Raw genomic sequence first — 14,716 nt, forward strand, 5'->3', positions numbered from 1 at the left:
TATTCGCTGTCGCAGAGGCAGGCGCTGGGGTATTCGCTGTCGCAGAGGCAGGCGCTGGGGTATTCGCTGTCGCAGAGGCAGGCGCTGGGGTATTCACTGTCACAGAGGTTGCAGTGGGCTGGCAGATCTTATTAAACACTGTGTAGCTGAAGCCAGATTTCAGTGCACGCCCACCATTTCACCTCAATGGAAAGAAAAAACGTAAAGTTGAATTTTCTTTTTTTTTTAGTTGTACTTTATAGAGCAAATTAGTTTCTCTTTAAATAATTAATACACATATTGTTTTGTTACATTGTTTACCAACCCTACAACACGTCAGCACTCTCCCCTTCTCGACCTTGGGTTCCCCTTAACCAGCTTTCCTGTCCCCCCTGCCTTCTCGTCCTTGCCCCTGGGCAGATGTGCCCATTTAGTCTCATTTTGTTTATGGGGCTGTCTAATCTTTGGCTGAAGAGTGAACCTCAGGAGTGACTTCAGTACTGAGTTAAAAGGGTTTCTGGGGGCCGTACTCTCAGGGTTTCTCCAGTCTCTGTCAGACCAGTTAAGTTTGGTCTTTTTTTGTGTGAGTTAGAATTTTGTTCTACATTTTTCTCTAGCTCTGTCCAGGACCCTTTATTGTGATCCCTGTCAGAGCAGTCAGTGGTGGTAGCCGGGCACCATCTAGTTGTGCTGGACTCAGTCCGGTGGAGGCTGTGGGAGTTGTGGTCCATTGTCCTTTGGACTAGTCTTTCCCTTATGTCTTTGGTTTTCTTCATTCTCCCTTGTTCCAAACGAGGTGAGAACAGTGGAGTATCTCAGATGGCCACTCATAAATTTTCTTTTAATTGCCCAATAAACATGATTTTATTTTGATCGTGTAGTTTTGAATCATGTTAAAAATTGAGGCGGGAACAAGGCGTAGAAGCGAGGATTAAGCACTAGGGACATTTGGAGCATGGCAGTGAACATTCAGTCAGTTTAAACCTTCATTATTTGGCAGAAGATACTTTTTAAATACATCTTGTAACATCATGACTCTTGAACAATACCTTAAAATCTTCAGAGCCTGAGTTTGTCAGGTAATCCCTCAGCGTTTCCGGGCACTCAGATTGTCAAGTTTTCCAAACGTTCCGTTTTCATTGCTGTTGCTGTAGGTGGAGTTGGACGCCTGGGAACATCGTATCCCTGCCTTGCCAAATAGAGCTCATGAGACTTAACGAGAAATGCTAAAACGGCAGTGGGGTTTATCGCCGGCTGCTCCGTTAATTGAGCTGGCGTTCCGTTAACTGAGCTTGGGGCTCACGGGCTGCGTAAATGTGCTCGCTCGTCGCAGGTCAGTGGACAGGTGCCGGCAAGTTCACACAGCCCGACCTTCCTCATCCACTGTGGCTTTTGTCTGACGTTAGAAGATGTTCACAGACATGGCAGACAGTGCCTCGCTCTCAGGTCTGGATAGGTGACAGCTGGCCGAGGAGCTCGTCATCGATGGCCAGTGTGTTTTCATACATGAAACAATTCAGAACCTTGCGGCATTGATTTGTTTTAGGAATAGTGAAAATACATGTCGTTGTTGTTAGGTGTTGTCGAGTCAGTTCTGACTCATAGTGACACTTCATACAACAGGAAGAAACACTGCCTGGTCCTGCACCATCCTCACAGTCGTTGTTACGTTTGAGCCCATTGTTGCAGCCACTGTGTCAGTCCATCTCATTGAGGGTCTTCCTCTTTTTCGCTGACCGTCTACTTTACCAAGTATGATGTCCTTCTCCAGGGACTGATCCCTTCTGATAACGTGTCCAGAGTATGTGAGATATAGTCTCACCATCCTTGCTACTAAGGAACATTCTGGTTGTACCTCTTCCAAGGCAGATTTGTTCGTTCTCCTGGCAGTCCGTGGTATAGTCAGTATTCTTCACCAACGCCACAATTCAAAGGTGTCAGTTCTTCTTCCACCTTCCTTACTCGTTGTCCAGCTTTCACATGCATATGGAATGATTGAAAACACCATGGCTTGGGTCAGGTGCACCTTAGTTTTCAAGAGTGCATCTTTGCTTTTTAACACTTTACAGAGATCTTTTGCAGACCAGACTTAATGGTCTGAGACTGGAGGATCACCAGAAAGCATGGCCCCCGGACTCTCTATCAACCCAGAACTAAAATCATCCCTGAGGCCAATTCTTAAGAGAAAGATTAGACTGGACTACGGGACATAAAATGATACCCGTGAAGAGTGTACTTCTTAGATCAAGTAGATACATGAGACTAAATGAGCAGCTTCTGTCCGGAGGTGAGATGAGAAGGCAGAGAGGGTCAGGAGCTGGTTGAATGGACACAGGAAATCCAGGGTGGAAAGGAGGAGTGTGCTCTCATAGTATAGGGAGAGCAATTAGGCTTACATAACAATGTATGTATACATTGTTATATGAGAGACTAACTTGAAATGTAAATTTTCACTTAAAGTACAATAGTTCAAAAAAAAAAAAAAAAAGTCTTTTGCAGCAGATTTGCCCAGTGCAATGCATCTTTTGATTTCTTGACTGCTACTTCCATGGGTGTTGATTGTGGATCCAAGTAAAACGAAATCCTTGACAGCTTCAATCTTTTCTCCATGTATCATGATGTTCTTTATTGGTCCAGTGGTGAGGATTTTTGTTTTCTTTATGTTGAGGTGTAATCCATACTGAAGGCTGTGGTCTTGGATCTTCATCAGTAAATGCTTCAGACATTTGGTCAGAATTTCTAAGAACTAAGTGAAAATACATGGTTCTTAGAAATTCCGACCAAATGTTTGTCAAACACCCTGACACCTGAAGGGTTGGGGGCCCCCTTTGAAAGCCCTGCTCATCGAGGCGACGTTTGGGTGTTCCGATGAACCCGAGCATGATACCAGCAAACTCCCAGAAGCCTCTGTGCCTCGCTGCCAGTCACGTGCTCTCTCCCGTGATGTTCTCGCTTCCTGTTCTTTTTCTGTCCTCAGTTCTGATCGTAGGGGACTTCATCCTTCTCAGAGGGGTCCGCAGCCCAAAGAGTTACCAAGACGCTGCCCTGCTGAGTTGTTTTGGTTCTCTGCAATCTGTAGTTCTTCCAGCATGAGTAATTCCTCACGCTGTTAGATCTTTTTTCCCATGAACTGTGTGCCCTCATTAACTTAACCATAGTGACGAACAGAGGCTGCTTAGTTTGTCACGGGATCGTCAACATTTCACCGTTATAGCTTCACGGTTTTGTATCTCTTGTACTGTGTGTATCATGGTATAACCTGACATCTCTTGTAATGTACGCGTCATATGATGTTACTGGGTATCATATCTCGTATAATCCATGTAGCATATGATATAACCATAGATCACATCTCTTGTAATCACGTATGTATATCTCCTATAACGTCTGGGTTTTGATGGGGCATCATGGAGCCCTGGCCAGGCTCCCTGTGCCCCGTATCCATCCCCGAGGGCTGGCTATACTTGACAGCTGCAGGGATGGCAGCAGGGAGCGCAGATTGGGGGGAGTAGGGGGGCTCACGTGTGGTATATGACCCGTCTACACAAGAAGTTGTAAAGAGCACTGGAATGTATAGAATGTATAATTGCTGTATTTTCTCTTTGGGCAGGTATCCTGAAGAACTTGCATGGCACACAAATTTAAGTCGGAAAATCTTGAGGAAGTCTCCACAATTGGAAAAGTTTCACCAGTTTCTGGTTAGCGAAACTGAATCTGTAAGTAGGTGTCTTTGGATTGGTTTGTTTCCTGGGAGCTGTGCTGTAAATGCAGGGTTGTATTGGGGTGGGGTGTGTGTGTGAATGTGTATTTTAACCACATTTGTCAGTGAGAGCAGTTGGGTAGGTAAGGCACACTTGTAAACACGCTTTAAGTGTATGTAATGTGAATTTCTGAGTATGTATCTGTTCTTTTGTTTAGCTTGTATAATTATGAAATTTAGGAAGAATGTCATCCCAGTTGTCAATTTGATTTCTTTTTATTTTTAATATTTTAAGTTAATAGAGGCTTCTTTTGATTTATAATCACCCCATATGCAGAATTTTAATTTCAGAAAACCAATAAACGTGGGAAATATATTTATTCGATATACTGTATCTTAAAACAAAAAATGTGTAATCCCAGAGTATATTAAAGTTAAAACCAAAGCAAATCCATTGCCATGGAGTGAATTCCCACTATAGAGTGAGTCAACAGTATAGTAATTAAGTGCCTTTAAACAGATGCCTATAAGGTGAGGTAGTTGTGGATCAGCTGACAGAAATGGGACCAGAGGCTCCTGGGAACCTACCCCTGTATCCCCCTGGGAGTGGTGGTCCAGGATTGGCTAATCCAGCGTTGGTGGTGATGTAACCACTTACTACAGAGCATTGCTACTGCGAGCAGCAAGGGGCGGCTGAGGGGGGCACTTTAAGAGGAGATGAGTGACTGAGTGGTTCACCCCAGTTCTACAGCTCCCCAAATCCACCAGAGTAACAGGAAACACATTTAGTACGCTCTGAGCTGTAATACTCTAGTCCGTACTGAAGCTTAGAGTGTGTTTAATATTAACACAGAGTATTAAAGTTCATGAAATTTAACTTTTATATATAGTGTACTACAATAACACAGAGGGTATTCAGTTTACCTCATGACAGTATTAAAGCTTTGAGTGTATGAAATTTAACACTAACACAAATTTAATACTCTCTAAGCATTACTAATGATAAGAGTATTAAATAAAGCTCAGAGCGTATTAAACGTGTTTCCTGTCAGGTGGATTTGGGGAGCTGTAGAGCGGGGTTGAACAGAGCGCCCCACCGGACAGAGTGTTGTTCAAGAGATAACCAGTGAGTCGCTCAGCCCCTTTTAAAGTGCCTCCTTCAGCCGACTCTTGCTACTCGCAATACTTATGCTCTGTAAAGTCACCACCAACACTGGGTTAGCCAGCCCTGAAATACTTCCTGTCATCTGATCAATGCATAACCTTGTTCTGTGCGTGCTTCTGCTTAAAGACACTTACTTAATATATTGTTGAGTCTTTAACATTGAACTCACGGCCAGTGGCAGTATAACTGCCTGGGCGAAGCTAAGCTGATGCTCCACCTCTCTGCATAAAGGCACAGGAGAGCCCTCTTCCACCTGGGGCCCTAGACAGCTTTTCAGTACTACGCCTGGGCTGGCAGATTTCCTTCTGACTGTTTTCCAACCCAGACAAGCTCTCCACCAAAGTAGAAAAGTAATAAAACATCTTAGATAAGCATTAAACCACAACGTGAAGCCCACCACAGGCCGTCTGCTAAAAAGATTGCGGAGACACACAGAATTTTATCCTTCATAGAAGCAGGCCACCACAAGCATCTGTCCATCATACCGTCATGACTTGTGTGTTGCTGTGATGCTGGAAGCTTTGCCACTGGTGTTTCAGATGTCAGCAGGGTCACCCATGGTGGATAGGTTTCAGCAGAGCTCCAAGACTGAGACAAGGAGGAAAGGCCTTTTTTCTCTTTCACTCTGAATGTCTGAAACTGTTGGACAGAATTATTGTGCTTGCTGGTGTTTGTTCCCTGAAGCTTCACAGTTTAGAACCCTTTCATCTCAGCTCAAATGTCTGCTGGGCTCTCAGGCCGTTTCCTGCCATTTGGGTTCTCTGCCCATTTAGGGAGCCTGCTACACTGGTCTCAGTTTACCTGGCCTCCCCTGCCCCCCGTAGCAAGGCATAAACCAGAGCCGAGGGCTGCCCTGCATCCCGCCAGGTGCTCCTGGGATCTCCTGCCCAGCTTTCCATGCAGACGGCAGGCCAGGAAGGGGGGGGTTTATGGGGTCATGACGTGCGCATGGCTAGGTTTGAAGAGCCCGGCGTTGGCGGCGTTGGAAGTTGGGGAGGGTCACCGGGTGTTGGTGGGGCTCCTGTAGGAGCTGGACAGGCGTTTGATCAGGAATTGGCACAGAGAGCTATCCTGGGGTTAGCAGGGACACCCTCCAGGTTACTCAGCGGCTTCAGTGTGTTGACGAGCCAGGTGACCACACGCCGGGACGTCTGAGGTCGGGGGCCCTGCCACCCAGCTTACCTAAACCTGGGTGAAAACAGAAGGCAGGCCCATGGGAGTCCCATATGCACCCCCAAAGCTCGGAGTCAGTGGGCCAAGAGAGAGCCCAGGTTCCCAAGGCCTCAGACTCACTGCCGGCCACAGGAGGGGAATGGGCCAGGGAAAACGGACAAGTCCGTCTGCAGAGTCGGAACGTGAGGTGCACACGATGGTGGCGCCTGCCTGCATCGCCGTCCGGGTAACAAGATGCCGGCCGTGATCAGTGGAGCAGGAGTCTTCGCCGGGTCCTGTGCTTCATCATTTGTGTTTTCTTTTGTAAGTGTTCTGTTTTAAAGCTGTGAAGAGTTGTGACAGAGGCGAGTGCTGGACCACATCAGAAAGTTGTATCTCAATTGGAACAGTTACACGTTTTAAAAGGTACACTAGCCTCTCAAGAGCTAGAGGCCAGTTAACACAGTGATGAACTGCAGATACTGCTTATTGTCAGAGCAAGAGAGAGGTGGTTGAGACCTTCATCTCTTCAGAAGGCAGCTCTGAGCAACACAGAATGGACATTGGTTGCTCCTGAAGACCGAGAAATAGAAGTTACAATTTTAGCTCAGAGGAAAATCGTCCCAACCAAAGCTACCTATCCCGCACTAGATTCGATGCCCACTATTGCCAGCGGAGTTTCGTGGCCTTGTCTGCCTCTGAGAGCTGGTCCTCTGGCTTCCTCTTTCATCACATGGGCAGTAGGGACTGTGAAGCTTCAAGTTCATTTTAGGAGATTCAGGATCTTTGGTATTCTAGTGTAAGTGTGGGGCATTAATGAGCAGTGGTGCCCCGAGTCATGGCGACCCCATGCACAACAGAAGGAAACGCTGCCCGGTCAGTCGGTCCCCGTGTCACGGTGATCCCATGCACAACAGAAGGAAACGCTGCCTGGTCAGTCGGTCCCCAAGTCATGGCAACCCCATTACAACAGAAGGAAACGCTGCCCGGTCAGTCGGTCCCCGAGTCTTGGTGACCCCGTGTACAACAGAAGGAAACGCTGCCCGGTCAGTCGGTCCCCGAGTCATGGTGACCCCATGCACAACAGAAGGAAACGCTGCCCGGTCAGTCGGTCCCCGAGTCACGGTGACCCCATGCACAACAGAAGGAAACGCTGCCTGGTCGGTTGGTCCCCGAGTCATGGCGACCCCATTACAACAGAAGGAAACGCTGCCCGGTCAGTCGGTCCCCGAGTCATGGCGACCCCATTACAACAGAAGGAAGCGCTGCCCGGTCAGTCGGTCCCCGAGTCTTGGTGACCCCATGCACAACAGAAGGAAGCGCTGCCCGGTCAGTCGGTCCCCGAGTCTTGGTGACCCCGTGTACAACAGAAGGAAACGCTGCCCGGTCAGTCGGTCCCGGAGTCATGGCGACCCCATTACAACAGAAGGAAACGCTGCCCGGTCAGTCGGGCCCCGAGTCATGGCGACCCCATTACAACAGAAGGAAGCGCTGCCCGGTCAGTCGGTCCCCGAGCCTTGGTGACCCCGTGTACAACAGAAGGATGGTGCCTGGTCCTGCACCATCTCCATTATTGGTTGCAGATCACACCCTTGTGTCGTTAGGGTTTTCATTGGCTGATTTTCAAAAGTAGATCACCAGGCCTTTCTTCCTAGTCTGTCTTAGTTGGGAAGCACCACTGAAACCTGTTCAGCATCACAGCAACACACAAGCCTCCACTGGCAGATGGGTGGTGGCTGCTCATGAGGTGCGTCGGCCGTAGATCAAACCTGGGTCTCCTGCATGAAAGGTGAGGATTCTACCACTGACACGCCGCTGCCTGTCAGCCTCTGGATAGCACATTTTTAATCCACTAGTGTAAAAATCTGTCATACCAATTTAGGGTTTTGTGATAGTACTCATTCAGTAAGATTATGTGGTCTGTTTTTCCATTGCATTTGGAATAATGCCCAATGTTGGAATTGTCTATTTTTAGTACGGTTGCTGATGCTTTTTTCTTTCCGAAGGGAAACATCAGCCGTCAGGAAGCTGTTAGCATGATTCCGCCTCTGCTGCTCAATGTTCAGCCTCATCACAAGGTACTGTGGTGGCGGGAGAACCGGGCCCGGGGTGCTGTCGGGGTTCTGCCTGTTCGTTTCTTTTTTTTTTTCCGTTACACTTCGGCTAAAACAAACCCAAACCAACCCCATTGCTGTCGAGTAGATCTCAACTCAACCCCCACAGGGTTTACAGGGGTGTAATCGTTACGGAAGCAGACTGCCACCTCTTCCTTCTGTGGAGCAGCTGGTGGGTTCAAATTACCGACCTTTCAGTTAGCAGCCGAGCATGTAGCCACAGTGCCAGCAGGGCTCGTTTGTTTGATCAGTGTGCAGATCACCCTCTGATCTTACTAGGTGAGGTTGAAGATCTAGTGAGCGTGTACCGAGAGAGCTCCTTACATGTGGGCACCGCCCTGTGGTTTTATATGAATTAGTTCGTTTTTTCATGCACACGCCCTGTGAGGATCGATGCTATCACTGGCCCCGTTCTTTAGATCAGGAAAAGGAGGCAGAGATGTTAAGTAACTGGCCCAAGGTTCAGAGCTCCTGAGGGGCCGAGCTGAGACTCGGGTCCAGGCCGCGTGGCCCCTGACGCGGCGTGCTGCTGGTTAGTGCGATCCCTGTCTTCACCCGCTTGTCTCTGTTGATTGCTTTCACTGGCTGCAAGTGCCCTTCTCTGGAGACGGTGTCTATCACTGTGATTTCGGGGGAGAGTTATATATCATGGGGTCCCTCTAAGCAAAATAGGTCATGCTGTAGATTGAATCTGTAAAAAAAAAAAAAAAAAAACCCAAAGCCACCACCTCAGGTTGATTCCGACTCGTAGTGACCCTATAGGACGGGGTAGAACTGCCCCACAGGATTTCCAAGGCTGTGAATCTTTATGGAAGCAGACTGCCACGTCTTTGTCCCTCGGAGCAGCTGGTGGGTTCAAACTGCTGACCTTTTGGTATAGCAGCTGAGCGCTTTAACCACTGTGCCACCAGGGCTCCTGTTATTCAGTCTCTAAAGAAATGCGTTTAGATCTTGGAATAGAAATCAAAATACTAGAATGACTCATAAAATCGTTCTGCGTTAAATGTAACGTTTTGCTTTGTTGACGTAAAAACCTGGGCGTCTTGCTTCTCTCCTAGATCTTGGATATGTGTGCAGCCCCCGGGTCAAAGACCGCCCAGCTGATCGAGATGCTGCATACGGACATGAACATCCCCTTTCCAGGTAGGCACCCAGCTTGTGTTCCAGAAGTGGGGGGCGACTTGGGTGGGTGGAGAGGCAGGACAGATCCTGCCACGGGCTGGGCCAGGTCCTGAAGGTAGAACTGTACGCTTTCAATGCCGCCGTCAGCTGTGCTTGGCGCTGCACGTCCGTGCCTCCGGAGCAGGGGTAACGCGTGCCCCACGACAGTCTCTTACGTTGGGTGCCCCCCCCCATTTCAAGATGACAGACGTTGATAGCCGCGACGCGTCAGCAGAAACATCCCCCCCCTTGCCCCGCTACCTCAGTCAAGCGCCTTTCCTGTCCGTGGCACCCTGGAATGTCATTCCACACGTCATCTGGTGCCCTCTTGGACTTGTGCCCCCCGCCACGCTCTGGAGGCCTTCATTTTAGGGATATGTGCGTTTTCTGCACAAGCAGGTGGCAGTTCATTACCAGGCCGTGGTAGGTTTTGCAGTTTGAACCTCCTGCAGCACCAGCTTGCCTGGTTGTTCACGTGTCTCAGTGCTGCGTGGAGCGTGCGAGCGAGGCCACGAGAGCCGCCGTCAGACCCCAGGGCTCGGCTCCCACAGCCCCTGAAACGGGCCATCCCGAGGAGGCAGCGCAAGGCTGTCTGCAGAGCACTGAGTGACACCTGGGCCCCTGCCGGTGCTCAGACTGGCAGCTGTGTCTGTCCTGTCCCTGACGCCCCTGATGGGCGTCTTCCAAGAAGTAAAAACCTAATGCTGCTCCTAGTGTTTGTTCAGGTCTTGTGATGTTTTTACCAACATTTATCTCGCCTTACTTCCTTTTCTTTAAGCCAGCTGCCCTAGTTCTGTGTTAACAGACCTGCTTCTTAGCTGGGTTTTTAAAAGGCCTCTATTCTGTTATAATGTCTTTGCTGAAAAGACGTCTTCAGCCCCGTTTTTAACCATTTTCTCTGGATTGGTAGTAAGAGCCCGACATGCCAGCAGGAGTGATACCCCTTCTGCGTGGTGGTGGTGTTTTTGCCATTTCCCGTGGGGCCACAGAGCCCTATTGCTCATAGCACGCGTTTGCCTTTTAGTTGGAGGTGAGAAGAGGGAGCCCCCGTAAGCTTTCTAGACTTGAGACTCTCCCAGGGCACAGGTCAGAGTCCCCTGGGGAGCAGCTGAATGTCAGGAGCCTGGGCCCCACCCCAGGAGTCTAGGTGAGAGTCTGGTGGAGCCTGGCACAGCTTTCTCCCCACTGCTTGGGAATTAAGAGATGTTAGTAATAAAAGAGACGTTTCTTGGCGCAGCGATTGGAACACAAAGCCAAAACCCAACCAGTTGCCGTGGAGTCGGCCCCGGCCCCTGGCGACCCCGTGTGTCAGAGTAGAACTGTGCTCCCTGGGGTTTTCACGCGACCGCCTTTCAGAGGCAGATCGCCAGGCCTTTCTTTCACAGCGCCTCGGGCAGGTTTGACCCGCCAACCTTTCCGTCAGTAGCGGCGCACAAACTGTTTGCGCCGCCCAGGGACCACGCGGGGAACATAGTGAACTCAAAAAGTAACTGTCGATCCAGGGGGTCTTGACGTTTTGAAATTGCAAGTATCCGTGAAACCCTGCGGGGCACCTGGCTCCGTTCTGGGGCCCCTCTGCCTTTCTAGCAGATCCTGAGCTCAGGTCTTAGGTCTGGTGTAGGGATGGCTGCTTCTCACCCACCAGCCTGGAGGTGGTTTATTCCAGGATTGGACTCACTCAAGCTGCCTCTCCCCTGATGTTACGATTTCACGTTCCCAGAGGGGTTCGTCATCGCCAACGACGTGGACAACAAGCGCTGCTACCTGCTGGTCCACCAGGCCAAGAGGCTGAGCAGCCCCTGCATCATGGTGGTCAACCACGATGCGTCCAGCATCCCTCGGCTGCAGATGGACGTGGGCGGGCGGAAGGAGGTGCTCTTCTACGACCGCATCCTCTGCGACGTGCCCTGCAGGTGTGTGTGTCAGCCAGGCGCCGGAACCTCTCAGGACGTCATGTCCAGGGTGGACATGCGTCCTGGAACGGGGTCTTGGTGGCAGCAGCAGGCGTGGGGAAGAGGCTTCTGAGCCTGAATCAGCAGACAGACGGCCGTTCAGACTGTAGGGAGAGATGTAGTAACAGACTGCGCAGCAGGCAGGCGTAGGGCCCAGCCAGGAGATGCCCAGAGGGGTGTCGGAAAACACCCGAGAGGAAAATAGGACCATCAACTCTCATTGTGACGGATGTCAGGATATTGCTGCTTACGGCGGTTTGCTCATCTGAGATCTTGTGTTTGTACTTCCGACGAGTATGCGAAAACCTTTGTTCTAGAATAAGAATCACACTGGGTTTTCACGACAAGCTAAGACTTGTTCGTTGCTGTCGAGAGGCAATTCCAACTCATGGCGACCCCACGTGTTACAGAGTAGAACTGCTTCATAGGGTTTTATTGACTGAAGTCTTTACACAAGCAGATCGCCAGGCCTGTTTTTCTGTGGTACCGCTGAGTGGGTTTCAACTGCCAACCTTTAGGTTAGCAGTCGAGCGCAAACCGTTTGTGCCACCCAGGGACCTTAGTTAAGACCGAGGTGGTGTTATTTAGCACAAAAACACATTTAGGAGTTCAGACCTTTGCGAAAACGTTTACCTGTATTTTTCCATACACTTTTCTCCGTATTGTACATGTAAATTTTGGATTTTACGTATAAAAGAATTCCATGGCATGACTGACTATGTTTTCAGCAAAGGAAAACACACAACGAGTACGTCCGTTAAAGTCCGGGGGACTGATGCGGACTGGGACTGCACCGTGGTGCAGGTGGTACGTTTGCAAACCCCATGCGTTGGCTGCAACCAGAGCACAGGAAAACGGCCGCTGAACGTCAGCCTCAGCACCGAGCATGGTGTTCGTATCGGTGCACCCGATGGAAGAACGCCATTTTGCTTAAACAAGTGGCAGATCCCAGCTTGAAAAGTGTAGCTGGTACTAGCAAATGTGGCTGAGTTTTTAAATACCTGGAAGATTTCCTCTTTGACGTAAAAATTAAAATAGATCATGAACGAAATTCCCTTTTTCACTCGTTAGTAATTTTCTAATTTTTCTTTGGGTCATTGTTTTCCCACGGTCAGAAATATAACTCGTTTCTTGTATCGTATTTTGAGAATGAGGTGACATTACAGTAAGTTGCAGGCTGAAGAATTCCTCAGGATTACGGTAGAATTTTAAGCCGCCAGCATATAAGCCAGAAGGGGCTGTGGTGGCGCAGGGTGAAGTGCTGGGCTGCGAACCCCAAGGTTGATGGTTCGAACCTGCCAGCCACTCCACCGGAGAAAGACCTGGCGGTCTGCTCCTCCAAAGATGACAGCCTTTGACGTCCTGTTGGGCAGCTCTGCTCTGTTCTGTAGGGTTTGGTTTTGGTCTATAAGCCAGAGCAGTCATTTGAAAGTAGGAATTAACTCACCTGGGGCATTTCCGTCCCGCGACCTTTACTTCAGAGATGCTGCAGCTAGACTACCAAGTGCAGTGAAACTGCAGGAAAGACTAACAAAGGGCAGGAGCTCCACCTGGAAGAACTTGGCAGATGGAATTTGATACGGACAGAAGGATTAATGAACCAAGTCTTTATTACCTAATGTACATGGAAATAATTTCTATTAATTAAAACGTGAAAGTAATTTCCATTAAAAGGAAGTAATCAGAAACGTTTAACTGTAATGTGTAGAAAAAACGGGGTGAAGAAATTAAGTTGGCTTAATGGGATTTGCTGTGGACAGTTTGTTACCAGTGGAAATTTACCGTTATTCATCTAATTCTCCTTCACACGTCGTTGTTGGTGAACCAAGTTTCAGAGTAGCAGGATCAGAACGTCCTCTGTTTATTCAAGATTCCATGCCCCGGTTCTGCAAATTACTGTTGCTATTATTTTTCGCAAATGGAAGCAGATTAATCTGTCTTTAAGTGTTAAATGAGGTTTCCTGTTCAAATCTGTCATTTCTGTATTGAAATGAAAATTGAAGTGTAATTAAAAAGTACACCACATTAGAGCATCCCTGGAACAGGGGTAGAAGGGTGATTTGTAGTTGGCGAGAACTGACATTGTTTTCTAATTGATGTTTATAACACCTGTTTGGGATTTGCGCTTGAATATGACACATCCGTTAAATATTTTCATCTGTTTGTAGAACATTTTCAATTCTTAACCCTCTTTCTTTTCAGCGGAGATGGCACTATGAGGAAAAACATCGATGTTTGGAAAAAGTGGACCACCTTGAATAGCTTGCAGCTACACGGGTGAGTCAGACTACGGGGCGCAGCTTGACGAATAGAAACGGCCCCAACTTCCAGGTCTCTGATGGTCTAACTCAGCATCTGAGAGCGCCAATGGCACCTTTCTTGAGAGTTTGCTTCTCTTATGTAACAGAAGTTAAGAATAGTGACCTTATATGCATTCCAAATACACATTTTTTTAAAGTGCCTTTTATGAAAATTTCCCCTAACATTTCAAATGCATTTCTCCACAAAATGACCATTTACCCCTTTGCGGTGTTGTGGTTAGATGCCGTCGAGTCAATTCCGACTCATGGCGACCCCGTGGGACAGAGTAGAACTGCCCCACAGGGTCCTCTAGGCTGTAATCTTTCCAGAAGCAGATCACCAGGTCTTTCTCCCGTGGAGCGGCTGCACCACGGCACCACCAGGGCTCCTTAATATTGTCAACTAATCTGTCTCCTCCATTTTTGTTCCTTTGTGCTGAGTCATCATCTCACTTAACATTTGGCTCTCTTTTTAGAAATACTTTTTGGTTGACTTTTTTGTAATGTGGGAGGTGTTCATTAAAGAAAATTTGGACAATCCTTAAAAGTGCAAAGAAAAAGACAGTCTCACAACTCATACAACTTTTGTTACTAGCTGGGGTAGTCTAGTCTTGTTCTGGGTATAGGGATTTTGTGTCTGTTTGGACAGTTGTGATTATACTGTCTATATACGTTTAGCATTAAATATTTTCCATTTGTAAATGTAGCCTGTGGATGATCTAAAGTTAATAATGCATATTCATCAGCGGTAGCTCCAGCAGGAGGTTTTCTCTGTTAAATACTTATTCGTACTAGAATGTGGGTTTTTGTGAAACAGGAGAGTTAGGATTAGAATATACAAGAGAAGTGAATTTTGATGGGAAGCAAAATCACGTTTGTACAAGTGTGCGGGTTTTTTTGTTTGGTAGTTGGATGTTGAGTAGTGAAATCCATTTAATACAGTCGGTCGTCTGTTAATCAGCTTTACGTTTTACTTGTTGACATGTTGGGAAAGGTTAACAGAATAGTAAAAACACACAGTTAGATGCTTTTACTATTAACGTGGAGCACATACTGTAACTTCATTTGTTCTTATTGTCAGTTACCATCGAGTCGATTTCCACTCTTAGCCACCCCATGCAGCAGAGTAGGATTGCCCCACAGGGTTTTCTCCGCTGTGATCTTTACGGAAACATATCACCACTCCTTTGTCC

At 48.1% G+C, this 14,716-nt stretch overlaps 1 protein-coding gene across 1 annotated transcript in view; it reads left to right on the top strand.

Annotated features, from left to right (window-relative positions):
- Positions 1-14,716, top strand: part of NSUN2 (NOP2/Sun RNA methyltransferase 2) — a 41,332-nt gene that overhangs the window by 7,204 nt on the left and 19,412 nt on the right. Inside the window, exons 4-8 of the mRNA XM_023734823.1 lie at positions 3,590-3,695; positions 8,003-8,074; positions 9,169-9,253; positions 10,992-11,184; positions 13,426-13,500. Coding sequence (XP_023590591.1) covers positions 3,590-3,695; positions 8,003-8,074; positions 9,169-9,253; positions 10,992-11,184; positions 13,426-13,500 — 531 coding nt within the window. The remainder of the gene's footprint in view (positions 1-3,589; positions 3,696-8,002; positions 8,075-9,168; positions 9,254-10,991; positions 11,185-13,425; positions 13,501-14,716) is intronic.

Source organism: Trichechus manatus, unplaced genomic scaffold, assembly GCF_000243295.1.
Source record: "Trichechus manatus latirostris isolate Lorelei unplaced genomic scaffold, TriManLat1.0 scaffold00072, whole genome shotgun sequence".
NCBI lineage: Eukaryota > Metazoa > Chordata > Mammalia > Sirenia > Trichechidae > Trichechus > Trichechus manatus.